This window comes from Camelina sativa, chromosome 5, assembly GCF_030686135.1.
Source record: "Camelina sativa cultivar CO46 ecotype springtype chromosome 5, ASM3068613v1".
NCBI classification, from domain to species: Eukaryota; Viridiplantae; Streptophyta; class Magnoliopsida; order Brassicales; family Brassicaceae; genus Camelina; species Camelina sativa.
Window position 1 is genome coordinate 32234427 of NC_141884.1, and position 27329 is coordinate 32261755.

Below are 27329 nucleotides of genomic sequence, written 5' to 3' on the forward strand. Positions count from 1 at the left end.
CTCCCGACGTAATGCACTAACCATCGGATAAAGATAGACTCACGGGCCTAAAAAGAATGTGAAGTCTATTAAAAAACATAGTGGTCTGGCATTACATTTGGTATCAAAACTAAATCTATATAAGTGTGGAGTCCAAAAAGTGTATATTATTACTGTCAAGGATAATGATCTTGATACGCAACAAAAATTTTGTGATCTTCATACAAAAGTTTTATATTTTCCGCTAGTTTTGTAGCGGAAAGTAATGTTATTTATGAGATTCACGCCCTTGATTGTGCAATGAATCATTGTTATTTCAATGAAGTAAGAAATGTACAGTGTAGAAAGACAAATATGCCCATTCATTATTTCATTCTTTTTCGACTAATTTTGTGTGTTAATAACATTATTTCAACTCTGGACCGACCAAGATGGGTTCAAGTTTCATTTTTATGTGCTTACGATCATCGAATAATTCTATGGCAGACATAAAGTGTAGTTGGTACTCAGTCAAAAGATGGAAAAGGGCTGAAAAGGAACAGCAATCTTCATACACTAGCGAGTAGCGAGGCCACAACAAACCTTGATTTTTCTAATATATATATATATATATATATATATATATGACATTTTCCTTATACACAAAAGTGGTGAGCTAGAATTTTGTTACCGGAGTGAAAATGTAGTTTACAAGTATACTCTAGAAATCACTGGTACTTATACTAAAAATGTTTTTAAAGATTCAATGGCACTAACTATTTTCTTTGGTCCAACCGATATATCATATATGAAATGGTTCTTATTGTTTAATTAACATTTACTAGTCCTCCTAATGGATCACCAAAAATTAAATTTAACGGTAACATTTTGATAGCACGAGAGAGCAGTGGGAATTGGCGGCAGAAATACAAAAAACAAAAATTACAGATTTTTTTGGTGTTATGTGTTGTCCATAATTCTATTAAAATCATGATTGAATAATAGTTTAATATGAAGATTCTAATAAAAGCAAATAATCTGGTTTGACTCACTGATGCAATGAACCATCATACTGATTAAAAGAAAAATAAAAACATCATACTGATTGCTTCACTGTAATTTCTTTTTTTTTACGATCAAACCCCATATATTAAGTTATCGGAAATGACTCTCTTCGAGAGAGATCCAATTAGGTACCGACGAGCTTACATGGGAAAAACAGAAACCTCGTGCTCTTGCACATTTCGCAAGTTTATCGGCACGGATATTATCCTCTCGGGAAATATATCTAATACTAAAATTAGCAAATCTATCTCTAAAATGAATAAAATCCTTCAATTCTGATGAAAAGGTCGGTCAATCCTCAATATTAAACTTCATCCTTAAGAGATCTGAACAATCCGTAGCAAAAATTGCTTCACTGTAAATTGAAGTGAAAAATATATAACGCTAAAACTTTGAACCGACTGGGCTCTATTTTCATTTTAATGTGCTTACGGACATTAAGAATCATGTGGTAGAAAACAAAAAGTGCAGTTGCATTTTTCCGCTTCGTTTGAGTGGGTTTTTGTACACCAAACGAGATTCCCACTGACTATATATTCAAAATCTATAAATCCATTCTTAGTTATCATATATCTAAATTTTTTATGTTATAATAAGTTTTATTGGGCCGATTGATTTCCCAAACCTTCACTTTTCAATTTCATCATCGTTTCTTAATTAGACTTTTCTGATCCAACTTGAGCGATGAGTCCTAGTCGCAACCATGTTTCATAGCTTCTTCATTCTTGTCTCTATACTAATATCCAAATTGTTTATTTTAGAGTGTATTCATCAATTAACTATATATGTAACAAAAGTGAAGACCAAAGCTTTACACAACACGAAGAGAGTCTGATATGCTCAAATTAAACCCTAGAGCTACTCTCTCAAATTAAGAGATCAATGCAGTACTTAGGGGTCGAATTCCACAAGGACTCAAGACTACACAATAAATTATAGAGTTTTTCAATTATGCTAAACAGATTAAATTGAATTAAAAATAGCAATGCAAAATATTAAATAAAGCTTGTTGTAAATTCAGAAGATCAAAAAGCTAGGCCTAGGGAATTTCTCAGGAAATTATGAAATATTAAATAAATCAATAAATTAGGATTCAAACAATTAAGAACAGATCTAGAACTCTAAACACTTTTGTAAATTAAATCAGTTCTCACTGCAAATAATATCTAAATTTAAAACCAGAAAATCCAAATCTCTTTGTAAAATTCTAGGTTAAAAATCAGCAATAAAATCAGGTTTAGATTGTTCACAAAATTATTAAATCAAATCTCTTTGCAGAAAATAATTTTGCTCATCAAAAGGTTTTATCAGGAAAACAATTATATTCTCATATCAATTTATTTTCCTAAGGTATTAATTCTAGATGGCCAATCAAGGATTAATATGAAGAACAACCTAAGATGAAGATCTAGAAAGATAATGAATCCTAAATAAACAGATCTAATAATTCATAAAATCCCTGTGAAAAACCCTAAACCTAACAAGCAAACTACTCAGACATATTCAATGAAGAACAAGACATGATTCTGAATAATAAGCAATAGAGATTAAAAGAGTAAGAAGGAGTTTAGAAATTCTTCTCTACAAAGCAGATCTCTCTCCAATAGCTCTCAAAAATCTCTCAGGGTTGCAGGAAAAATAGAACTTGATAGAATAAAACTTAAGGGTTTTAAAAACCTAAAAACACTATTTATATGTCCTAAAACACGTCAGGGACTTATGTTGCAATTATGGAAAACTTTGGGGCAGATTTGTAAATTTTCCAAAACTTGGGTCTTGAGTCGGCAGAGATGAGTGTCGATCGATGCCTCCTATCTTGGTGTCGGTCGATGCTCCTGCTTTCATCCGAGACCAAATTGATTCTTCAAGATTTATGCTCCAAAACATCCAAATTGCTCCATTTTGCTCCTTCCATGCTAAAAACCTGTAAAGACTCAAAAACAATCTAGAAACAAATGAAAAGACACTAAAAGACTCTTTATATCATGGTTAAAAACCACAAAAACCATGATATATCAACTCCCCCAGACTTAGCCTTTGCTTGCCCTCAAGCAAAACATAAGCTTAGACATGTGAAAGAGGTTTGAAAACAGGGAACTCACTCAACTGCATGATGATTCTTATTCACACTCTTCATTTACCTGACTCAAGAACTTACTTCTTATACTTAACCATGATAAGCATCAACATTCGTTACTCAAATCCCACAATCCTTTGGAATCTCTGAAATCTCCATTGTCATCTCATTAGTCAATATTAAAGGCAAAAATAAGGTGAATTCTTACCTTGGGTGTATTGATTAGTGGCATTTGGACTCTTTTCAGGCCAAGACATTCTTCTTACATCTCCTTTCCTCTCCCTTTTCTCACTTCCATAATTTTTTTTTTTTTTTTTCTAAATCAAAGGTGTAAGCGAATACCGGGGTCATCGGTAATTTACCTACCCCTCACTTCCAAGCTTTGTGTGATCATTTGACTCAAGAGTAGAATAATGAGGTCACTGGTAATTTACCTACCTCTCTAAACTGATCAAAATCATCTCATCTTTTATTCCTTTTTTTAAAAAAAAAAACACTGAAGGGAAGAGAGAGGGGAGACATACTTTGAAAAATTGCACTGTCCTGTATGGCCTGAAGAAGAAGTCTAGTCCACTGATTTCCAACCCCAAAGTAAGAGATTAAGTCCGGTTAAAATCCTGATAAAAGTTGAGACAACGTTAGATCAATCAGATATCCATTGAATAAGGGCTTTCAGGATTGTTGATAAGGCTCATAGTCTTTCTAAGCTTCAGTTCTGAGATCAAGCATAAACAAATAATCATTAGAGTGTTAGCCAAATAAGAGAAATCATTAGTCAAGATCATAATTCCCAAAGATAAAAAGAAAAATTTTGAAAAATTTGACTCAAACTTTATGGTTTTGACTGACACAACTAAAACTCAAAAACAGAAAACATAGTTAGTAACTAACCACCCCCAGACTTAAACAACACTGTCTCCAGTGTTATCAAGTAAGAGGAAAGCAAAAATAAAAATAAAATAAATAAAAATCAAAATCAAAAGAAAAAGAAAAACCTACCAGTGGGTTGCCTCCCACTAAGCGCTTGTTTTCAATCATTAGCTTGACTGTGTTGGAGCTCAGGCATCCGTAGGAGCAAAACATGGCATTGAAATCCGCTTCATCCAAGGTGGTGTATAAGCTTTAGGTGCATGAAGTCTGCCAAGGATTTGAGGAACGGGACCAGGGCGGGATTTAGGTATGGTTTTGCTTCTCTTATGTCCTGCAAAATCATCAACAGAAGAAACAAGCACTCTACGATAATCTCGTGGCTTGGTTAACTGCAAAACAGTTTTTGTCTCTTTGAAATTCTTATTGATGATAGGAGGAATTTTAGGAGAAAAAGATGCATACCTTGGCCTTACCTGAGGGCTCTGGAGTGTGGATTGATGACTCTTCTGTTTGGGAATAGGTTTCTGACTTGGAGCATCAGTTTTGGAAAAGCTTTGTCGCGGACGTGGAGGGGTGTCGATCGATACCCTCTTGGTGGCATCGATCGACACTGAGCCTGATGCTCGTGTTGCAGAAACTTTTTCAAGAGAAAAAGTCTGTCCATCAATAGTAGGAGCCCTCCTCAGCTTATCCATCTCGAAATTCAAACTCAAACCATCCACATTTAGTGCTATGTGTCCCTTCTTCACATCAATGATGGCACCAGCTGTAGCCAAGAAAGATCTTCCTAAGATGAGAGGATCTTTAGGCTCTTGATCATACTTCAGCACCACAAAGTCAGTGGGAATCATGAAGTTGCCAACCTTAACTGGAATATCCTCTAAAACACCTTCAGGAGTTCTTCTGGAGCGATCAGCTAGGATTAGAGAAATCTGAGTTGGCTTGAATTCTGTCATCCCAAGTCTCACAGCAACAGAATGTGGCATCAAGTTGATGCTAGAACCAAGGTCACAAAGTGAGTGTGCAAACCTTCCTGTAGAGATAGAGCAATCAAGAACAAAGCTTCCAGGATCTGGTAACTTCTCTGCAGTCTTACATTGAATGATTGCACTCACTTCCTTAGAGACAACCACCTCCTGCTTTCTCTCCTTCTTCCTCTGAACAGACTGGTTCAACAGAATTTCACTGACATCTTTAGTAAGCAGTGCTCCTTCTTCAGGACTCAAACCATTTGATACCATTCTCTTAACATAGCACTTGAGTGGTGGTGAAAGCTTTACTGCATCAATCAATGGCATCTCAATCATCACCTTGTCCATCATTGCCTTGCATCTAGCTTCCTCCATCTCTTGCTTAGACTTTCTTGGCTTGGGAAAAGGAACCTTTGGCTTGTAGATCCTCTCAACTGTTGGAACCTGAGATTTTGCAGCTTCTGGTTCTGTCTGAGAAGAGTGTCGATCGACACCCAGGTGGTGTCGATCGATGCCATCATCTGGATCCGACAGATTGGCCGATTTTTCTCCTTGTTCTGCAGAAAAAATTTCACCATCATCTTCATCTCTCACTGATATGGCATTGCAAGCATGTCTGGGGTTTGACTCAGTTCTTGCTGGAAGATAATTCTCTTGCCTTTTTACAGACCCAGCAGTCTGTGCAACTTGAACTTCCAGCTTCTTAACATGAACATTTAATGCTTCTATCTTCCCATTCAGCTCAGTGTAGACATTGTCAATCTTTCCATTGAATGTCACTGTCAGATTCTCTTGTCCTTGTAGAAGCTGCTCAAGCATGGCCTCCATTCTACTCTCAGAAGAAGTCTTAGGAGGTGGAGACTGATAAGATGAGTTCCCATATGTCCTTGTATAGCCATTGTTCTGTTGTTGCTGCTGATACTCTGGCTTGGAAGTGTAGCCTGAAGAGTTCCCACTGTAAGTCCTATTGCCTTGCTGATTTCCAAACCGCTGTCCCTGATTCCCATACACATAGTTCACATCTTCCTCTTGGTGTCCTTGATCAGGTTCTGGCTCATATGTCTCAACCTCAGCAGCAAAATGAACAGATTTCTTACCCATAAGGAGATTATGCACTGAATCCAGCTTAGCATTAACAGAAGCTAACTGGTTTGAATCAAATCCTCCATGCAATCTCTTTCTTTCAGTATCTGCTCCCTTAGTGCTATTGCTAGAAGCCAAATTCTCAATCAAAACTTCAGCATCTTCTGGCATTCTTGTCTTAAAATTCCCATGACTTGCAGCATCCAAAGCTAACTGATACTTCCAGTCACACCCTCTGAAGAAGATACTCAACAGTTGTACCCTTGAAAAACCATGGTGTGGACAGTCCCTCTGATAAGCTTTGAATCTCACCCAAGCTGCCTTGAAAGCTTCCTCTGGTCTTTGCTTGAAAGTGGATAGCTTGACTCTCAACTCATCTGACATTGCATCATCATAGAAATGGCTGAGGAAAGCCACTTTGACTTGTTGCCAAGATGTCAAAGATCCAGCTGGCAACTGCTTCAACCACTGAGATGCCTCTCCTGCAAGTGAGTATGGGAAGAGCTTGCAGAATATGAAGTCCTCAGTTACTTCATTAGCCTTGATACTGGTCACTACATCCTCAAAATGCTCAATATGGTCCAAGGGCTTCTCATTGGGCAAAACAGAGAAAGGTCTCTGCCCAACTAGTTGAAAGTACGCAGGTTTCAACTCAAAATCATTCCTCTGAAAAGGGGGAGGAACAATAGCAGACCGGTTCTCATACACAAGATCAGCCCGGTTGTAGTCAGCAATGGTCCTGATCAGATCCCGGTTGTTCTCCTGTCTTCGAACGGGGTTCTGTACATGGTTGGCAGCTCCACGCACGTCTGCAGGTGGGTGTCGATCGATGCCACCTGGTTGGTGTCGATCGACACCAAGATCCGGATCATCAACGACACCAGCTTGCTGGTTCACGACAGCCTGTTCGATGACAACAGGTTCAGGAATCACATTTCCTTGTGCATCAAGCTTTTGGCCCTGCTCATTGCGCAAGTGGCCCTCTTGATCCCTCAAAGCACCATCCTCATCTCGCATCAGAATGATCGTATTAACCATCTTCAGAGATTTAGCTGCTTTTCTGTTCTCACGCTCAAGTTTTCCCAACTCTTGGTTTGACAAATTCACAGTAGGACCAGACTTATTGCTCCTTGTGTGAGGTCTAGGAGGCATGCACCTGAAACACCAAAGAGAAGAAAAACAAAAAACGTGTAAGTAGAAAATAAAAAAAAGAAAAGTTTAGACAAAATCTAAAACTCAAATCTAATGGTAGATCAGAGAGTCCCCGGCAACGGCGCCAAAATTTGATATGCTCAAATTAAACCCTAGAGCTACTCTCTCAAATTAAGAGATCAATGCAGTACTTAGGGGTCGAATTCCACAAGGACTCAAGACTACACAATAAATTATAGAGTTTTTCAATTATGCTAAACAGATTAAATTGAATTAAAAATAGCAATGCAAAATATTAAATAAAGCTTGTTGTAAATTCAGAAGATCAAAAAGCTAGGCCTAGGGAATTTCTCAGGAAATTATGAAATATTAAATAAATCAATAAATTAGGATTCAAACAATTAAGAACAGATCTAGAACTCTAAACACTTTTGTAAATTAAATCAGTTCTCACTGTAAATAATATCTAAATTTAAAACCAGAAAATCCAAATCTCTTTGTAAAATTCTAGGTTAAAAATCAGCAATAAAATCAGGTTTAGATTGTTCACAAAATTATTAAATCAAATCTCTTTGCAGAAAATAATTTTGCTCATCAAAAGGTTTTATCAGGAAAACAATTATATTCTCATATCAATTTATTTTCCTAAGGTATTAATTCTAGATGGTCAATCAATGATTAATATGAAGAACAACCTAAGATGAAGATCTAGAAAGATAATAAATCCTAAATAAACAGATCTAATAATTCATAAAATCCCTGTGAAAAACCCTAAACCTAACAAGCAAACTACTCAGACATATTCAATGAAGAACAAGACATGATTCTGAATAATAAGCAATAGAGATTAAAAAGAGTAAGAAGGAGTTTAGAAATTCTTCTCTACAAAGCAGATCTCTCTCCAATAGCTCTCAAAAATCTCTCAGGGTTGCAGGAAAAATAGAACTTGATAGAATAAAACTTAAGGGTTTTAAAAACCTAAAAACACTATTTATATGTCCTAAAACACGTCATGGACTTATGTTGCAATTATGGAAAACTTTGGGACAGATTTGTAAATTTTCCAAAACTTGGGTCTTGAGTCGACAGAGATGAGTGTCGGTCGATGCCTCCTATCTTGGTGTCGGTCGATGCTCCTGCTTTCATCCGAGACCAAATTGATTCTTCAAGATTTATGCTCCAAAACATCCAAATTGCTCCATTTTGCTCCTTCCATGCTAAAAACCTGTAAAGACTCAAAAACAATCTAGAAACAAATGAAAAGACACTAAAAGACTCTTTATATCATGGTTAAAAACCACAAAAACCATGATATATCAGAGTCCTTCTATTTTACCGGGCTGGATCTCTATATACCTACAAGGCTACAATGAGTTGATTCAACTTGACCTTTAGTAATGTGTTGGGCTCTTTATTTTTACTAGTTGTAAAGCCAAAACTTAAATGGGTTACAAACCATTGTATTTTTTCATTCTCATGCACCTTTAGGAGAAAAAATTTCATTCTCATGCACCTTTTTTGTGTACCAAAAAAAAAAAAAACTGAAGTATATATATATTATGTTTTATAAATTAGACTTCAGTAATAAGTTTTAATATATTGTACTGAGACTGGAAATATAGTATTTTGTTAAGAAAGTTAAAATCTAGAAGTTGTTCTTATAATGTATAGGAAAAAATTTAAGTTCAAATCACAACTGAGATAGAACGATCTTTTATTTCTACCATTTTTTTCCTGAAGATGTACATATTGTACTCAAAACTGGTCGAAATTACAGAGCTAGTGAAAATCAGAAAGTGGAATTAAAATGTACAATTAATCAATATATATATATATATATATATATATGTTTAAAAGAAAAAGTCCCTTCCAGCCTCTAGAAAGTCTTTAAAGTTCAACAACCCAAGAACCACTAAAGTTAGCGACGACCACTTTGAGTCTTGCCACTTGCCGCCGACCTGACCAGAGCCTCCGCTGCCGCCGCAACCTTAACCGTTCTCCTGCCGGCCTGCGAAGCCACGTCATCACTTCTCCCACAAACCGTCGAGCCTGGACCCATCACAATCATTCCCTTCCACAAACTTCTTTTGCTCACTTTTTTCATGAAGCCACCATTATAGCTCTTGTCATTTTTCGTTCTAGTAGTAGTGTTATTATCATAACCATTTCTCTTCTGCAGCAAACCATGATCATCACAACCATAATCATCATTACGATTATGATTGTGATGATGATCATTGCCGTTGTGCCACAAAGCATCGCTTGAACTCCCGGAGAAACTAGAATCATCAATGTTAAGCCTCTTGGAGATGTTCTTGGCCTCGTAAGTGTCAAGAAGACGAGAGTATTGCGTTTCTTGGTCCCCACGAAATAAGTAATTAGTATACCAAAGCGGAGACTTAGTAGAAAACCTATTCTCAGCCAAAACCTTATTCTCAGAGAGGATCATATTCTTCGTGGCTTCGATCTTGTACCGTGAAGGTCGCGGTGTTCTTGTTGCTCTAGTTAGATCAAACTCTCTCATGATTGGTTTGCCTTCTTTCCGTAAGTACCAAGCCCACGCCGCCGCCTTCACCACCGCCAAATCATCTCCTTCTCCTTCTCCTCCTCCTCCTACTCCATCATAAACCGTCATCGCCGGCCGTTTCTTCTTCCTCCTCTTGTTTCCATTGCTGTTGCTAATGTTCATTTCGGACATAGATGGTGAAGAAATGTAGTAGTTGCTAAATGGGAGCATTGTGGAGGTAGAGAGTAAATGAAATTTGTGGGATAGACGTTAATAGTGGCGAAGGGAAAGGCTAAGGGACGTAATTGATGAATCTATTAAATTTTGTGTAAAGGAAATAGTAGAGATACAAATGAGAAAAAGTAGGTGCGTTGGTCTTTGCTTTTATGGTCCACCAATTGATACGGCAATCTAAATAATTCCATAGAGTAAATGTTAATTTATATTTGTGTTAGTTGGTTTTGTAATTGGATAGTGCATATCATATGTATCGCCAGCGGTCCTTTATACGTTATACTTATTTCGTGCATTAATATCCCAATAAATATGGGACTATACAAGCCGTTATTATATAGACTACGAAATTATATATATAGGTTTTTTCGAATGAATGGAAAAATTTGAAGTTTGGTTGTGACAGATTTTTAAAAAAAATACAATTACAATGCAAAGACAAGATTTAGTTTTTTTTTCCATTCATTTTGAAAAGACTATGTCATACTGTAGTTATGATACTAAGTGGAAGAAATAAAGATTTGGTCTCGGTAATGATTCGATTATTTCCTTTTAAGTCAACTTGGCTTTATTGTGGGGATGATTTGAATGGTATTGTGTGAATTCTTTCTGTCCAACAGTTTTTTTAAGCAATTAAAATTTCAATAACATATGTGTATACATGATGGTCCCGTACCGGAATAGGTTTTGTTAGTTTGTGGAACTAATGGGTTTTCTTCTCTCAACTTCGAACATTTTTGTAAGTGCTCAAGTTTTGAAAATCGTTTAGTTATTGTTAATGAAGTCTGATGTTTACTACTACATCAGTATCAATTTTAAGTGATATTTTACTTGGAAAATTTTGTTTCATTTGAAGTGGTATATATTTTCAAATTTTTATGCAAAAATAAGTGTACGTTTTTTTGGCCAACTTAATTTTAGAACATGTTTTCTAATTGGTTGAAATTTAGACCTTAAATCACAAAGTTAAAGTTATATATATATTTTAATTTATGTGTGGAAACCTTAAACATCAATTAAAATTATATAGAATGACTGAGTGAGTGACTGGTAAGCTCATAAGTGGTTTTAAGTGATTAGTCAAGACGGATTTGGATTCTGGAGGAAGGTTGAGACCCGCAAATTATCGGATGAGAAACTGAGTATGGAATTTTATTTTAGGAAAGTGGATTGACGTGCATAATAATTACTTAAATGAATGTTCGGTAAATGAATCTATTTTATTAAGGTTTTGTTTACTGCGGATGAAGATGTTTGTTCATTCATCCACATTCACATCACATCCCTAAGTTGGTGAGGAAAGTAGTTGCGCTTTCTATAACACCACACAGTGGTGGTGATGCCTTTAATTTCCCAGTCATCTCTGAGTTGTTTGAGATACAGAATAATTTAGGTAACCAAAAGCAAGAACATAAGAACAATTACAAGTTTTAACGTTCCCTGTTACGCTGATCCATGTGACAAGAAGTTAGAATTTCTCATCGAGGAAGTGAAAATAATAGAGGCCTTAGACGTATTAATTACGGCCCATGATGGATCATAATCACTTGAACCCACGTGACAAAAAGTTGGAGATATTATTTGTTTTTTTTGCAAAAGAAAAATAATAGGGCCCAACCGGGTTCGAACCGGTGACCTATTGATCTGCAGTCAATTGCTCTACCACTGAGCTATGGACCCAAGCTTATTCGTTGGAATGTTGCTTCAAAGACAAAGACCTTTACTGCTAAGGATTAGTACGATTTGAACCTAAACGACAAAGATCCAAGGCTTGACTAACGATATAAAACCTTGATCGTATTCCTATCATTAAAATCCACTTTATCATCAAGGTGGAAAAGATATAAAACTGCAGGAGTGGTAATCGTAGGTTTGTTCAGTCAGTCTAATGATAATAAGTATCCAACATTGTTGTTTGATTTGCAAGCCCAGAGTATCAAAAAGTCGATGATGAGTACGCAACAATCTTGCGGGTCATAGACCAAAACGGACCAGACTGGACCAGCATTGGTATTGCAAAACGAAAAATAAAAGATCATTAGCCAAATTGACCAGCCGAAGCCAGGCTGATTTGGCTTACAGTTTTCGGGTCGCTATAAGAACCTTACGGAAATTGTATCATATATATATTGGACTGTTAACTGAGATCTTTAGTCTCTCTAGCATTGAAACATGAAGAGGCCTTTTCAGATTGTATTATTATTACAAATACTTAAAGGTTCAATAAAATGGTCAAACAAACAGAGCAAAGGGACTTGCTCTTAAGTCTTAACCACAGAACCCAAAACCCAAAAGATTAAAAAGAAAAAAAAAGGCCCCAAATCACAAACCCCGGCAGTGTCAACCGGTACAATGGCGCTGTAGAAAAGACAAACTTGGAACTTCCAAGAAACCCAATTCAAGACTTTTGGATCTTGGCCAGCTTCAAGGGTTCCAGAGGAGTGTGGTCTCTGCAATCATGGAAGTAACAATGTAAGGATCCATGTTTGAAGATGGCCTTCTATCCTCAAAGTATCCTTTCCCTTCTTTCTCGGTATCACGTCCTACTCGGATCGATGCTCCACGGTTCGCAACACCCTTTTAAACAATATTCAAAACACAAAAAGATCAGTACAAAAATATGTTATCAACACTTTAAACAACTAGAGAGCAATGTTCTAATATCTCTTACCCAAAGGAAAGTGTTAATGTCAGCAGTTTCATGGTGTCCAGTAAGACGGCGCTCGTTGCCTTCACCGTAAGCAGCAATGTGCTCCTTGTGTCTCAGTCCAAGCTTCTCTATCGCCTTCTTGATCACCTCGTATCCTCCTTCTTCCCTCATCGTTTTAGTACTGAAAAAAAACACACCATTCACCATTTTTATATATTTCTTCCGAATCATTGTAAAGGTTAACAAGCTAGAAGATTCATGACCCTTTTTTACCTGTAATTGGTGTGAGCACCAGCTCCGTTCCAGTCACCAGGAATAGGTTTCGGGTCAAAAGATACAACCACACCAGCAATCTCTGTGATTCTCTGTTTTTAAAAACCACCAAAACTTGTGTTTTAAGTTTGCACTCCTCAAAAAATATCAACAAGAACTGAAAGTGAATGGTTTAAGATTATTACCTCCAAAATGTAACGAGCGATCCACACTTCATCAGCAGCTGAGATACCAACCGATGGGCCGACTTGGAACTCCCACTGTCTCAACCAAAAAATTATTTGGTTAAGCAAAAAAGATTGAAACTTTTGGTTCATAAGTGATTTTTTAAAACGATACTGGTTGTTATGATTACCTGACCCGGCATGACTTCTCCATTGATCCCACTGATGTTGATTCCAGCATACAAACAAGCCTTGTAGTGAGCATCAACAATGTCTCTTCCAAAAGACTTGTCAGCTCCAATACTGCAGTAGTATGGTCCCTGCAAGAGATGGATGATTCAGACACCGAGAAGAGAGAAATCTAAGAAGAGCGGTGAACAAACGTGAAAAAGAAATGTACCTGAGGGCCAGGGTAGCCACCAATGGGCCATCCAAGAGGCCAGTTCACATCCTTCTGCAACAAAGTGTATTCTTGTTCGATTCCATACCTAATTAACCCGAAAAAATCAGCAATCTAAAACCGGAAACCGAAAAAGATATAACAAAAACAGAGGAGTTTGGACTAACCATGGCACTTCAGCTACAACATCAGGGTTACAAAAGATCTCAGCTGCAGCATGTCTCTTGTTCGTAGGGATTGGTTCGCCCGCAGGAGTGTAAGCATCACACATAACCTGATCAAACCGGTTTTTTTAAATGATTAATCTAACTGCTAAAAACAGAACATATACAAGAAAAAACCAAAGTTTTAAACTCACAAGAATGTTGTTGCCTCTACGGAACGGATCTTTGAAAATTGCTTGAGGGCTAAGAAACACAAACAAAACCGATCAATTAAGAAAAATCGAGAAGATAAAACGAGAAAAGGTATTTCAAGAAAATCTTGAAAAGGGCTTACTATAAGATGACTTCACTGTCTTGACCAGGAGCTTGACCAGTGCTTGAACCATCATAATTCCATTTCGGAAGCTTCGATGGATCGGTCACAGGTCCAGAGAGAGTCTGCAGGACACAAACCAATAATTTAGTAATTCAATCTAATCATACTGAAAAAACATCACATAAGTCTTATCCTTTTGGCTCAAATATCCCAAAAAGTTAACGATTAATTAAAAGAAAGATTAAATCACCCTGGCTTTGCTTCTCATGTCCATACCAGAACCACCAACCCTGTTTGGAAAAATAAAACATCAAGAAACCAAATTAGTCCAATGGGAATAACAAACATTGACTTTAAGATTCTAATCCTTTGACTTCATGCTCTTGTTCACCAGTAATAACACAAAGATCCAGAGAAACTCAAATGGCACAAAAAGCAGAGGGAAGAAGACGAACCATATGTATTCAGCGATGATCTTCTCAGTGTTGTCTGAGAGGTCAAGGTTAACAAGATCTGCAAGAAGACTCATGGCTGTGAAAAGGGAAGGAGAAGATTGAATCTTTTATGTAATTAGCAAATCTTGAGATTGTGTGTCTTCTTGGGTTTATGAGATGATGCTTTTGGAGTTCGTGGTTGTGGTACTACTTATAGTGCAACGAAGGTAAACAGAGATAGAGGGTGACGTGAGGATACTCTGTTTTCGCAAACATTATTTTATAATATAAACTAAAATATTAGAAAGATTTTTTTTTTTTATACTTTTTTACCAATGGAAAACTCGATCTCGATGTATTAAACTTTAAACACTTTGGTTTATAATTTGATTAAGTTATAATTTAGTCTTTAGTCATTAAATTGATTGTTGACTTGTTATTATTGGGTTATATTTTAAAAAGTTCTGGTAGGTAGATAATTTATGTAGGTGTTGAATTTTTCGTTCGTATGGGTTGGTGTGTTCTTCTAGTGTTATTACCATTGACATTTTTACACATTTATCATTTTCCGAAAGTGACGGATGGTGCAGCTAAATAGATCAAACATAACATGTATAATGCATACCAGATCAAGAAAAACATTTAAAGAAAAATTCATATACTTGTGTTGTTCATACACTAAACTCTTTAAAACATAAAGATAATAGTAATTATGTTATTGGAAAATAAGTAAGAAAGTAGTAAATTAGATAGATGACCAAAAACTAATAGCTCAACTTTTAAAGATTTTTGGAAAAAATCTAAATATCGTTGGTTTGAGTGTGTTTATTGGAATGAGAATATATAACATATTTTGCTCTGGGGATGTACAAACTTTGGTTTAGTTATATAGAAAAACAAAAAATTAGATAAATGACTCATATTTAGAGTTGAAAATTAAGAAAACAGTAATAATGTAATTTTATTGTTTATTTAACATGTTCTCAATTACTCGAAAAGAAATGGATAGACATGAAGAAAAGAACGTCGTTGTGATGCTTCATTATTTATCCATGGATGAGATAACGAAAGAATAAAATTATAAAAGGCAAAAACATCATATGCATAGGTTGTCCCAATCGAACTGGTTAAACCGGTTAAAAGACAAGTTGGAAGACGATTGTACGGCCTTAGGACCATTCGTCCCCACAACCCATCCACTAAACAACCGCTTCCTCAAAGTTGTTTGCTAACAAGCGCCTTAAGCTGCGACCCTTACCCAATCATGAATCATCTATACACACACACTTTATTATTTTTATTTTTTTTGGGTCTCGAATCTACCCAAATTATTATATAAACAAACAATACAAAATTCGAAAAGGGACAAAAGAGATTCGATATTTTTTTTTAGCAGAGCTCGCTGTTGTTTGTTGAAGATATACATATATAATATTAGTTGTGTTTTACATGGTGAATATGTGATAATTTGAATTTGTGTAAAAAGTTTAGCTCACCTAACAAAACCTTCCAAAATTTTGTGTAGAGCTGGGAAAATTTCTTGGATTTAGGGTTATCCCAGATTTATGAATTATAAAAGCTTTTAGTACTTATATCCAACATAAAAAATTAAAAACCAAATATTTGGATAAGCATGTATGTACGTTTCATAGCAATGATGAGAATGAGTTATCCGACCCAACTTGTTATCAATATCTAAATTCAAATAATGACATTTACGTCAATATTTAAATTTCTAAAATATGTATATCAGTACATAAGCATATTTTAAAGATATTTAACAAATGAATAAAATATTCAAAACTAAAAATCATGTTTTCAAAAATAGATGGTTTTTTTTAATTATGTTGATTTTAAATTTCCTAAATGTTATATTATATGTATGTTTTCTCAGAGGTAAGATTTATGCAGAATTATACATAACGTAACTATGTATTGCTAATAATAAAATTTATACTTATTAATTTTTTTTTTTTGATTTGACACATCATATTTGTATTGAAAAAGATGAATCCAGGAGGTTGTCTAAAAAAAGATAAATCCAGGAGAAGTCGACAAAAAAAAACAAAACGACATCAATCAAATTGATTTGTAACCACAACGACCATTTTAATTACGCAAAATGTTAATCCATGATAGCCATAATTGCATATTTGCACCCACGAACACGTTAAAAGAGAATCCATAATACACTTAATTAATATATCTACGTTTAGTTTAGCATGTTTTGACAATTAAAATAATCATGTTTTGGTGCGCATGTTTAATGTATGTCTTCCATTTTCGAAAAATATATATATGTAAAGTGTTCTCTAAACTTTTTCCATTGACACTTTTTGAACATTGATATTCGTAATTTATACAAAATGCATGTGACTTAAATTTATTGATTTCTTTCGAGGAAGAGAATAGACAAAAATCAAAATTAAAAAAAAAAAGAAAAAAAAAAAAGGAAAAGCAGATGCTTTGATTTCTGATCCTACGTATAATTTAGACCATCACATTACCAACCAAATAGCTTGTTCTCTTTTCCATTTCTTTTTTTGGTTAAAAGTTGAAACGCTGTAGCCTTTTATGGACTAGAGTTTGTTAAATCGAGATGTCTTTTTTACGAATATAGACCGAACTTGTTGTGGATTATTGTACATTTTGAACTAGTTCCAACGCTGATAGAACATAAACAAAACAAGTATTGGTAGTAAGATGTCATCATCAATGATAATTTAGTGCTGATGTTCTCTTTACTGAAATTTGATATGCGTATAGTATGATGAAATTATCTCACTATTTATACGTAGACAACGATCTTGTTATTTTACATCTATTGTCTGCTAAATTTTCATATACTTATTTTGAACTACAAAAAATTCAGCTTATAAAATATGGAGTAAAATTTCCTACCATTTTGATTTATTATTTTTTTCCTATTTTACAGTCGAAGCCAATTAAAAAGTTTTTTTTTTGTTTTCTTTTTAACATGATTTAATTTGAATGCACAAATTTAAATATCCAATCACAACCAAACATCAACAGTTTAATTGGTAAAGATTTCTGACAAAATTTAAAAGTCGTTAGTTTGAGAGACGTCGCTTGGAAAATGACTATATAAATTGCTTTGATCTTTGGCTTGAGAAAATGTATGGAACATAGGTCCGGAACCTATTAGTAAAAAAATAATCTAGTCACTCCAAAAATATTTGATGTATAACTTTGTGGAAATGGTAAAAAGAAATGAAAAAAATGAATTCAAAAAATCATTGATGGCCTGGACCAATGAAAAGAGATTTAACTTACTTGTACAATTCAAACAGTTCAGTTTATTATTGCATCTGCAACTTGCAATATTGATGTTGACACTTTATGCAATGTAGATGTCGACGCAAAATGATGCATGTGGTCATTTTCAACTGCGAATAAGATTTTTATAAATGCTATATAGCTATGAAATATATAATGACACAAAACGGTTATATTAATTTAGCAGCGCAATTGAAAGATTATGTTTTTATAATTCGAAGCGGTAAAAACCATTTTTTATAGGTATAATAAAAATTTCGTAGTACGGTCAATAAATAAAACTAAAAACATAATAACAAAAACAACAATATATACTTTTAAGTTTTACCGTCTCAAAAATTCATGGGGTAAAACTAATGTGTCAAAATACTACTATCGTTGCGAACGTATAGTTTGTTATATGTAGCAAAGACCAAATCACCAACCAGAGCCTATAAGTTACTCATACCCAACTCAACCCAATTCTACTCGATATGTGGTTTAATATTTTGTAGTTTTAGGGTTTGATTTATATACATTATAAAATAATACAATGGTAAATTAAAGTACGTACCGAATATTTTCATCCAACGTCTTTACGAACATATCATCAATCACTTAAATAAAAAGTATAAATAAAAGTTGCTGATTTTTTTTGTTCAGTGACGTGGTTAAGTCCCTAAGCTGACTAATAACATTGTTGAATTGGTACATTTTTTGCGGCACATTATATAAAGTATAAATTGCTTCGATAATTGAATTAGAATCTGAATCTCAACTAACTTCGAATATTTTTTAAAGTCAAATCTATAAATCTAGTGGTTCCAAGGACCTCACAGTTTATGTCCTCTCGCGATCGAGCCCCCTCATCTATGACGCCTGCAAATTTGCAATTTTATAAATACAATCTACAACTATTAATTTATTTTCGTTGTTTTTAAGTGTATAAATTCAAAGCCGACAATGTATGCACGAGTCATTTGTTATGGTTTACATATATTTTTTTTTAAATAACACAATATTTATAATACTATACTAGTATTTCATAGATCTATATATTTATGTTGTGTAGTTAAATATCCATGATTGGTCTCCTCTTACATACGCAAGCAGGAGATTAAGGGACAAATATTAGTCAACTTTGCCTTTTGGAGAAGACTTAAGCCATTGTTACTCTAATTAATCATAGAGGTTAAGTCTTAAACTTGGCCTTAAGTTCACTGGTACAGCTACATATTTAATCACTTACTCAAACTTATTCTTTATTCTTATAAACTCAGAAATTCATTAATATAGCAAGAATATGAGAGCTGAAAATAATAAGGTTAGCGGTTTAGTGTCACACGCAACCTACATATCATTTATATATGTTTAAGGCAATCTAATAGCATATACTTTCTCTTTGGCCAAATTTTAATAACTTTTATTTATAAGCTATGAAAACTAGACGTCGTACAAAAACTTAAATGCAAAAGTGAGAAATGCGGAGAAGAGAAACCGGAGACATGACCGTAAATGTCATATTCTGTTTGGAAGCTAATAGATAAATGGTACCAATTTATGAATAAATAGCCCCACCATTTAAGAGTATATTGAAATCATATAGTATATATATATAAATAGCCCTACAAAAACGTATAGCCTCACTTGGTTTGCTAGAACATTTCTAAAATGGCCAATCTTATCATTTATTGTGTGATGGATGAATTTGCTTGCTGGTTGTTCGATTGGTTTAAGTGTAGTCATGTTACTCAACCTTTTTCTTGTATGTAGAATTCATGTTTATCTTTATTCATCTACATGTTTAATACTGTATTTTGAATTATCCCATAAGTTTACTATCACTTGAAAAACTAAATTTTTGCTCAAACATCTACATCAAAGAAAATGAGTGATTAATTTATAACAACTATATGTTTCCTCGGTATCTTAAATATCATCCCATAACTTTATTTACGATAATTTAATAAAAAATCAATTAAATTCAATTAAAATATATATATATATATATCTAAGATGATCAATAATTTTACTTTAGTTTGAATATATATTTTTTTTTTTAATTTTACATTGAATTTACAGATTGTCTATAAAAAATAATTTTAATTCTAGTAGAACAGGCCAAATAATAGCATTTTCTACAAGAGTTCAAATCGTTGTTGGTATATTGGATATTTATCTAAATTTTTTAAAAGAACACAGTATAAAAGCCGTAAAGAGAAATTTATTCAGTTTGGATTTTAAATATATCCGTGAAGTTGACAAAAAATGATAAAGACAAATATACATATATCTATTTTCTTCCACAATGTAATTGTTCATAAGATTCTTACATAATGTATCAGTGTCATTATTTGAAAAAGTCGTTGTTAGCTTAAGAAAAAAAAATATGTAACAATAGTAATAATACAAATTTATTGTAATAAGTTTGACAACGACTCACGAACATGCATCCAAGTCCAACCAGATATATAAGTTGATAAAATAGGTTATTATTCCATTTTAAGAAAGATTAATTTAAAGTATAACTAAATTCGGTTTACTTCCTCCGTTTTAGTTTATATATTGATCCTCGTCAATAATATATAGCATATGATTACGCAACTCGTTGCGTACAAAGTTATATGAATAGCGTGCAGTTTTAAATTGAAAAACACGTATCAAACGAAATCGAGCTTAAGTTTAAAACTCAGTTCTGAATAGATCAATCCAAAAAAAATTAATTTAAACTTTAGTCTAGATATGAAGTAGTCAAATCATGTTGGATCTCCGCATACAACACAACAACCGATGGTTGTACTAACATTTTCAAAACCATAAATAGAGTAATTTGGAGAGCTACCGTATTACTTTAAATGAAAACATTTACCATAATCCAACAATGCGTACGAAGTGGTACGAAATAAGGTGTATACAAACAAACGGTTTTTGTTTTATGCATATGATCTTGGATAAAACCAAAATAATTATCTTAAAATAAAAATGTAACATGTATAAGTATTATACGATTGCTTTGGTATAATAGAAACAAAACCAGTCGTTTTGCTTTGGTAGAATCCGATGCGAATCACTTTTACAAGTACTCTTTCTTCCTTTTTTAGTTTCTTTATATGTAAGAGTGACGCGGTCTTTAAAGTTGTATAAGATCGGAAAATATCTATATAAAAAACCTTTTATTTTTAGATAGTTTGTTTATATATAGTAGAAACTTTTAGAAAGTGTTCAATATGGTTCGTATAAAAATAAGAAGAAAATCATTATATATTGTTCTATATATAATATTTCTCAGTGACTATATTTGTAGTTCTTGTATAACTATTTAACATGTATCGATAATAGCTAGATAGATAGTTTTCCATGTATTTTACTAGCTTTTTATCAACTTGTTGACTAATATATATCATTGGTTTATATTGTTTCTGCGACTCAATGATCAAGAAAACAATTCAGAATCTACTTTTACGTCCCGTTTTTATCTCATAAAGATTAAAAGTCCAATTTAAATCCGAATATATGTATGTGTGCACCAACTTAGCATTGAGTCATTTTATGTGATTCTGGTGGACAGAGAGAAAAGATAAAACAATGAAATCTTACCTATTATTAGTATATAGGCTCATTGGACGGTTGATGTTATTTCACTTTTTTCCCCCTCACATGTTACATCTTATTTTCAAGTATTCTTTATTCTTTCTTCATTTCTCATTCTACAACTGTAATTTCTATCCTAGATTTAGCATCAAATATCCGGATTTCGCCAAAGCATTTTACTAATTTAGAGGTGAGCCACTGATAAAAAGTTCCCAACAATCCACAATGGTAAAACACCAAAACTAAAACCTGAGTCATCGAGTGGTCCATGTGCAAACAAAAAATTCCTCAAGATAGAAGAACTAAACATAAAAGCTGGAGCAAGTTTACGTACTTTGAGTCTAGGCCCAATAATAAAACTTTATATCATCATTTATTTCTGTAGATGTAGATGTATCATGAAATGGAAGAGCCAATTTGACACACAGTGTAAAAAAGGGCTTCTTATCACATTTACATTGCCTTTGATAAAAATCTAATTATAATACACATTGGTACTATAACAACATTAATAATTTTGTTAGATCTTGTAGTGCAAAAGTCTTGTTCTCACAGAAAGTGGTATTCTTACATTGTGGCCTCCATTGTCGATCCAAGTCAAGCTCCCAAAGTGATAATCAGTATTCGCTTTATGAGTAGTAGAGACTTTGACCGTGAACGTAATCTTGTTGGTGGTGTTGGAGCTGAATTCAAGAGTCTCGGGACTCACCTGGAGGTTAATACCTTGAGGCTGTTGGATCACAGCTTTGTAAACTGAACCAACTGGTCCAACATTAGTCACGGTTCTAGTGATGGTGATCTCTTTACTGAGATATGGGATTGTGATGGATGGCAAGTTGACATCAAGCATTGATGGAAATGGGAAAGGGCAAGTGTATATTTTTCCAAGTAGTTTTGAGATGGACGTATTGTTGTAGCCTGCTGAGCACAAGTAATGAACATATTCATTTTCTCCCATGTCGTAGACAAGTCCCGGATCGGCTACTTTCATCGGGTTGACGAGACCGCCTCCGTAGTCAAATGGGTCAGCGAGTTTGCGTGGGGAACCCTCGGCTGAAATAGGCTCTCCCGATGGGTCGGTTTGCCTTGCTGGAATGGTTATTGAGTTATTTCGTGGGTGTTTCTTGTGGAGAAAGAAACAAATAGTTTTGCGTGTGAATAAATATTTATATGTATATCAGTATATGTTTACCAGTTGTAACGAGAGCGGATCGGATTGCAGCAGGAGACCAGTCAGGGTGGTTTTGTTTAAGAAGTGCGACGATTCCGGCCACGATAGGTGTAGCCATAGATGTTCCTGACAGGAATTCGTATCCTGACCATGATGGCATGGCTGCGAGTATACCTGAACCTGGTGCTGCTATATCCGGCTGTACTTTAAAAAAAACCAAAATGTATATTCATCAGTAACGTGAGAGACTAGTTGAGTGTAAGAGAGCAAGAAGTAAATAAGGAGTTTATACTTCACCTTAAGAATAGCAGGAGATATTGAATTGGGACCCCTAGACGAAAATCCTGCAACCTTAGTAGCTGACGGTTTGCCAACGAACGTCTTGGTTGGACTGATCTTAGCTATAGGCTTTCTGTGGGATTCATTCAAGAAAAAAAAAAGAAAAATTCTTACTACGTCAAATGGATTTTAGAGAGAAATGTGAAGGAGGAGAAGCGTATACTTGGTTGTTTGCATGTACAATAATATATCCATCCCAAGTTCGTAGTCTACATAGGCAACAGGGATATCGGCCTTTTCGGTTACAACACTATCGGTTGGTTTTATCGCAATAATAAGGCCAACAGCGCCTACTTTTTGCATAGCAACCCCAAAATTTTCTGCAAGTGTTCCTCTTATGAAGGAAAACAAGATTTTTCCTTTAGCTATACCAGCTGTAAGATCCTCCTTTGTCAGGTCCTCGAAGTTGATGATCTCAGAGAATCCAACTTCTTTTCCAGTGTATACACCTTCTTGTCCCTAACAATGAAATCCCACAAAAGAAAAGAGTTAAATGAACGATCACATTTTCTTGTAGATTGTGATGCAAGCAACCAATTAGTACCAGTAAGGTTATATTATTTCCAAGAGTGATGGGCGTGAAGAATTCTCTGTCCATGGTTGTAGCCGCGACAGTTATGATCCACGGAGCAATGTTAGAGATTGTTTGAGTATCGGGACCGTCGTTACCTCCGGCAGCTACTACCGGAACTCCTTTCATAACAGCATGGAAAGCAGCGATAGCAAAGTCATCCCGATCAACTTCAAAACCAAGCGGTATTTCATCTCCGACCGAGAGAGATAGTACATCGACACCATCACGTATGGCGTGATCCATGGCCTTTATAATATCTGGTGTGAAACACTTTATGTTGTTCCAACACACTTTGTAAGAGGCTATACGGGCCTTTGGGGCAGTGCCTCTCGCAGTTCCCTTAGCTAGGCCGAGGTAGTTGGCGTCTTGGACAAAAGAACCTGCGGCTGTCGTTGCACAATGGGTTCCATGGCCGATTTTGTCTAGAGGGGACATGACCTCGTCTTTCTCCGTAAGGTTGAGCATTCCATTGTACATTTCCTTGAGACCCTTTGAGTAGTAAGTAGCTCCAATCAACTTTCTGTTGCAGCTCGATGCTTTGAACCCTTCTCCTGAAACACATCGTCCCTTCCAACGCCTCGGGATCTGTCCAAGACCGTTGTCATTAAATGAAGGTGAGTCTGGCCATACTCCTGAGTCCACGATTCCTATAATTACTCCACTTCCCATATCAGTCTCATGTAAAAGACCAGTTGGAGCGGTTGGAGTGAGTCCCAAGTAATCATTGACCCTTGTTGTTGTCAGTTTCATATTCTTACTTCTCGTTACGTGAACAACATCCGGATGCTCTAACAAAAAACCAAAACATAAATTCTAGTTTCGATTAGTTTCACTTCGAAGTTTGACCTAATTCTTCGTCAACAAGAAAGATAAACGTTTCAAATTTTGACCTGAAAGTTCTCTTGCTTGAGATGATGTGAGTTTCGCTGCAAAGCCTGAGAAACCATGTCTGTAACTATAAATCATAGACTCACGAGAAGCTTCTTTGCTGCATTATCAGTCAAGAACATATAAATTCATAAACCAATTTATTTTCACGCAACAAAACATCGATCGATCCAAAAGCATATATATATCAGTGCTCATTCATCATTACCTTCCAAGAAGCGGTCCGAGAATATCATGATGTGATTCAGTTACAAGATCAGGATCATCATGTTGCCTCTTACCCAAATGCACAGTGTAAATCTAAATATAAACATCATCGAAAAAAGTAATATTGCGATAAGAATCTAAAATACCGAAAATTATTCGCAATTCTGTCGAATAAAAAGAGCAAAAATTTGATAACATACCTGGCTATCCTCATTAGCAGCTGTAATTAAAGCTATCTTGAAGATTAATACTAAACCTGTGAACAAAACTACAAAATGCTTCTTATTATTAGATACAATCAGAGACGACAACCCCATGTTATCCTAAGATTTAAGGGGTTGTTGTTGTTGAGGCAGATTCTTTTCCTAGAAGAATCTTCCAAGATTATAATTATTTATTTATTCTTGAACCACCTCAACAATGTCCTCTCTGATTTCATCCCAGAAGCATTATGATTGTGTTGATCAAGTCATCTCGTATTTAAATTGAAGCATTCGTCTAAGAATGTTGGGAGTTTTTTTTAGACTACAACGAAGGTTGGGCATACCACCAAAGCTAATTTTGTGGTTTAGAAAGAAAACGTATTATCGGTGTGAAATTAAAACGAGTTAAAACTTAAAACTGTTTACATTTTGGTTTGTAAATAGGAGGTTTAAGAAAAAATTAATTTGATAAAACGTACGTTAGCGAACTATATGTTTTTCATAACTTATAAATGTTCAGGAACGTTAATAATTTAGACTTCTTGTTTACAATTATGTTATTATGTTACGTACCATCCAAATTTAAAATTTGCATGAAAAGGACTAAGACCATCATTAATGGAGTAACCCACCAAAGTTACTCTCACATTTATTTATTATATAAATAATCATAAATTAAGTTAAGTAACTCTAAGAGAACCTAAGCAAAATCACTCTATTACTAGAGAACCCCAAAGAGGTTACTCAAACATTTAAATATTATGTTTTGGCTTAATTTGAAATGGGTTTGAATATTTGAGAATATGAAATGATAATAAGAAGATTTGATGATAAGAAGAATAGAAAGATAAGAGAATACAAATGAGAAGAACATATAGCAAATGAGGTTGAACAAAACATTGTCATATATAGGACTTCCGAAAGACACAACCAAACCTAAACCCATTCACGGGTTACAAAAGACAACAAGTCACAACTCGTGATGATGGGTTACAAAGGACAACAAGTCACAACGAGTTACAAGAACAACAAGTCGCAAAACCTGAAACAAAAGAAGAAAAAGTTAAACAAGTGTTAAACAAAGAACAGAACACAAGACGTGGTTAACCTACACTTACTAAAACAGAACAAGAACACAACCAACTCATTTACTACACTTACTTTATGTTTGCGGTTGGTTGTGTTCTTCGCCATTGATGTTAAACAGAACAAGAGCACAACCAAGCCGTGATGTTAAACAGAACAAGAACACAACCAAACAGAACAAGAACACAACCAAGAACAAAACAGAACAAGAACACAACCGCAAACAAAACAATATCTATCAAAATAGAACAAGAACAACAAAACCAACTCATTCATCCCAATCAAAACAGAACAAATTCTAACAATACCTAACAACAACATTTGCAATCTAGAGTAACATACCTTTTCAAGTGAGAAAACACAACCGTTGTGTCCACTTCATGTTTCCCTTCACGTCACCATTGAACCGCTACATCCAGTTGATGAAAACCTCGCACAAAACAATAACATATGCTATTAAGAACAAAACTTATAACCAAACCCTAGACTCGCACAAAACAACTCGATTACTAAGAACAAAACATTTAAGCAATCCAACAAACTAATCTCATATGCTACACCTACCAATACAAATCGACACAAACATTTAACCACACTAATCTCATAATCTACACCTATAAAGTCAAATCGACACAAACATCAAACAAACCCTAAAATTCTACACCTAATAAGTCAAATCGACACAAATATTTAACCAATCTACCAATTATCAACCACCCGAGCCTAATTACAACCACATGCAATCAATCGCATCTAACGATTTCGCCAAATTACAAACACATGAGAAACGAACCTTCTCCCTTCGATTAGTTGTGATTTGGACCTTGCCGTTAGCTTCAGGGCACCACCAGAAACAGCCGCCGTCATTGTCCCACCATATAGCAACCTCCACCGTCGTTTGTCGTGACAAACGAACCGTCGCATCTAACAATTTCGCCGATCTAGATGCCATCGCCTCCGGGTAAACAACCAACCATAAGATCTAAGTGAGAAAAATCATAGGATTCGACGAGAATCCGATTTCTCCGATTTCATCAACAATCGCCGTTTTTGTCTCCTTCAGAAACGAGAGAGAAGGGAGAGAGAGAGTCGGGAGGAAGGAGAAAAAAAAATGAGAAGAAAAAAAAATCGATTTTATATTTACCTACCAGCCAATCATGTAACGCCACGCCTCGTTCTTAAGGCGTTTCTGGAAATCCTTCCGACGGTAACGATACTCTTAAAATGGACCCATTTATGGGGTTTTTAATATTTTTTGGGGGCCCAAATATATAAGAAACCCACTGAGTCACGCCCAGTAATCATGCTCTAACATACATACTCCGATACTCGTAATATGTGTAATCGAAGTCTAAAGGTTCGAAGAAGCGTAAAATATATATTCTATATATGTCATATGAAATATCTAACGTTTGAAATATGTCTTGAAAGTTCTGTGGTCAAGGAAATATCCAAAAGTTACAAAAAAAAAAAAAGAGTAGGCTAAGGCCCTAATTGGTAACCGCTGTTACTTGTGGCTGTAGATGCTTTGACTGTAAAGATTTTGCTGTAGAGACTTTTGCTGTATAAACTTTAACTGTTAAAATTTTAATGGCTGTTGTTTTTATTGTATGTTTTTTATAAATATAAATTATGCTAAGAATAAATTTATGTGGCAACATAATGAATTTTATTTAA

General features: G+C 34.8%; 3 protein-coding genes, 1 long non-coding RNA gene and 1 other non-coding gene across 5 annotated transcripts; all 5 read right to left on the reverse strand.

Moving 5' to 3' along the window:
- Positions 1-8873: 8873 nt before the first annotated feature.
- LOC104787643 (uncharacterized) lies at positions 8874-10033 on the reverse strand. The gene has a single exon (XM_010513244.2). It carries the CDS (start codon positions 9911-9913, stop codon positions 9095-9097), a length of 819 nt encoding a protein of 272 aa, XP_010511546.2. The 5' UTR covers positions 9914-10033; the 3' UTR covers positions 8874-9094.
- A 1491-nt stretch (positions 10034-11524) lies between these two features.
- TRNAC-GCA (transfer RNA cysteine (anticodon GCA)) lies at positions 11525-11596 on the reverse strand. Its single transcript has one exon. It is a non-coding gene; the product is annotated as a tRNA-Cys (tRNA).
- A 424-nt stretch (positions 11597-12020) lies between these two features.
- Positions 12021-14669, reverse strand: LOC104787644 (glutamine synthetase cytosolic isozyme 1-2). The gene is made up of 11 exons (XM_010513246.3): positions 14339-14669; positions 14134-14173; positions 13902-14005; positions 13762-13810; positions 13571-13677; positions 13404-13491; positions 13195-13323; positions 13025-13099; positions 12840-12931; positions 12588-12747; positions 12021-12493 (listed from the first exon to the last, which is right to left on the reverse strand). The coding sequence occupies exons 1-11, from the start codon at positions 14410-14412 to the stop codon at positions 12341-12343; spliced, it is 1071 nt and encodes a 356-aa protein (XP_010511548.1). The 5' UTR covers positions 14413-14669; the 3' UTR covers positions 12021-12340.
- Positions 14670-21535: 6866 nt separating this feature from the next.
- On the reverse strand, positions 21536-24873 carry LOC147944595 (subtilisin-like protease SBT3.16). Its single transcript, XM_087450987.1, has 8 exons — positions 24564-24873; positions 24365-24456; positions 24159-24256; positions 23239-24056; positions 22858-23153; positions 22653-22767; positions 22377-22554; positions 21536-22273 (listed from the first exon to the last, which is right to left on the reverse strand). The coding sequence occupies exons 1-8, from the start codon at positions 24678-24680 to the stop codon at positions 21705-21707; spliced, it is 2283 nt and encodes a 760-aa protein (XP_087307113.1). The 5' UTR covers positions 24681-24873; the 3' UTR covers positions 21536-21704.
- A 409-nt stretch (positions 24874-25282) lies between these two features.
- LOC147944596 (uncharacterized) lies at positions 25283-26144 on the reverse strand. Its single transcript, XR_015558516.1, has 2 exons — positions 25995-26144; positions 25283-25608 (listed from the first exon to the last, which is right to left on the reverse strand). It is a non-coding gene; the product is annotated as an uncharacterized LOC147944596 (long non-coding RNA).
- Positions 26145-27329: the final 1185 nt, after the last annotated feature.

Bases quoted from the DNA above. Each gene is read 5' to 3' on its own strand.
- LOC104787644 (XM_010513246.3), bottom strand. From the start codon at position 14,412: ATGAGTCTTCTTGCAGATCTTGTTAACCTTGACCTCTCAGACAACACT. The intron at 13,678-13,761 runs GTGAGTTTAAAA...CGGTTTGATCAG, and splicing joins GTAGAGGCAACAACATTCTT to GTTATGTGTGATGCTTACAC. The intron at 12,932-13,024 runs GTAATAATCTTA...TTTTAAAAACAG, and splicing joins TCGCTCGTTACATTTTGGAG to AGAATCACAGAGATTGCTGG.
- LOC104787643 (XM_010513244.2), bottom strand. From the start codon at position 9,913: ATGCTCCCATTTAGCAACTACTACATTTCTTCACCATCTATGTCCGAA.
- LOC147944595 (XM_087450987.1), bottom strand. From the start codon at position 24,680: ATGGGGTTGTCGTCTCTGATTGTATCTAATAATAAGAAGCATTTTGTA. The intron at 24,457-24,563 runs GTATGTTATCAA...GTTTATATTTAG, and splicing joins CTGCTAATGAGGATAGCCAG to ATTTACACTGTGCATTTGGG. The intron at 22,555-22,652 runs GTGAAGTATAAA...TTTAAAGTACAG, and splicing joins TATCTCCTGCTATTCTTAAG to CCGGATATAGCAGCACCAGG.